Source organism: Eimeria mitis, genomic scaffold, assembly GCF_000499745.2.
Source record: "Eimeria mitis Houghton genomic scaffold, Emh_scaff2259, whole genome shotgun sequence".
Taxonomy (NCBI): Eukaryota; Apicomplexa; class Conoidasida; order Eucoccidiorida; family Eimeriidae; genus Eimeria; species Eimeria mitis.
Window position 1 is genome coordinate 3922 of NW_013570587.1, and position 850 is coordinate 4771.

Here is an 850-nt window from a genome sequence, read left to right on the forward strand (position 1 = left end):
GTATGTATGTATATATGTATGTTTATATATATATTTATAAACAAACGCCAATGCACGCTCTCCACGCCAATGTCTAGAGCCTGCATGCATGCATGCATGCATGCATATATTTATTTATATGTATATGCATGCATGCATATATATAAAATGTATAAAGTATACAGATATATACGCATATACAGCAGCAACAGCAACAACAGCAACTACAGCAGCAGCCCCATCCCCAGCAGCAGCAGCAGCATCCCCAGCAGCAGCAGCAGCAACAGCAGCAGCAGCCCCACCCCCACCCCCATCCCCAGCAGCAGCAGCATCCCCAGCAGCAGCAGCAGCATCCCCAGCAGCAGCAGCAGCATCCCCAGCATCCCCAGCAGCATCCGCAGCAGCAGCATCCCCAGCAGCAGCAGCATCCCCAGCAGCAGCAGCAGCAGCAGCAGCATCCGCAGCAGGAGGATTATACTTTTTTGAGTATGGAGAGTAGTTTAGCGGCGAAGATATGGTGTGAGGGTTTAAAGAAGAAGAGGTCCAGCAGACGTGACCACTGGTCACCCGATATAAACAGCAGCAAAGAAGGAGCAGCAAGAACCAGCTGCTGCAGTGCTTCTATTGCTGTTATTAAAGACACACCCACACGGCCAACACCACCCCTGAAACACACACAAATAAATTTATTTATTTATTTATTTATTTATTTATTTGTTTATTTTATTTATTTATTTGTTTGTTTGTTTGTTTGTTTATTTATTTATTTATCTATTTATTTATAGGGAGAGAGAGAGAGAAAGAGGGAGAGAGAATAGCTGCAGCAGGAGGAATAAGAAAGCAGCAGCAGCAGCAGCAGCAGCAGCAGCAG

General features: G+C 45.3%; 1 protein-coding gene across 1 annotated transcript in view; it reads left to right on the forward strand.

Annotated features, from left to right (window-relative positions):
* EMH_0051160 (uncharacterized protein) overlaps positions 1–850 on the forward strand; it is a gene marked incomplete at both ends in the record, with an annotated part of 2763 nt that overhangs the window by 1351 nt on the left and 562 nt on the right. The window contains one exon of the mRNA XM_013496721.1: positions 183–504. Coding sequence (XP_013352175.1) covers positions 183–504 — 322 coding nt within the window. The remainder of the gene's footprint in view (positions 1–182; positions 505–850) is intronic.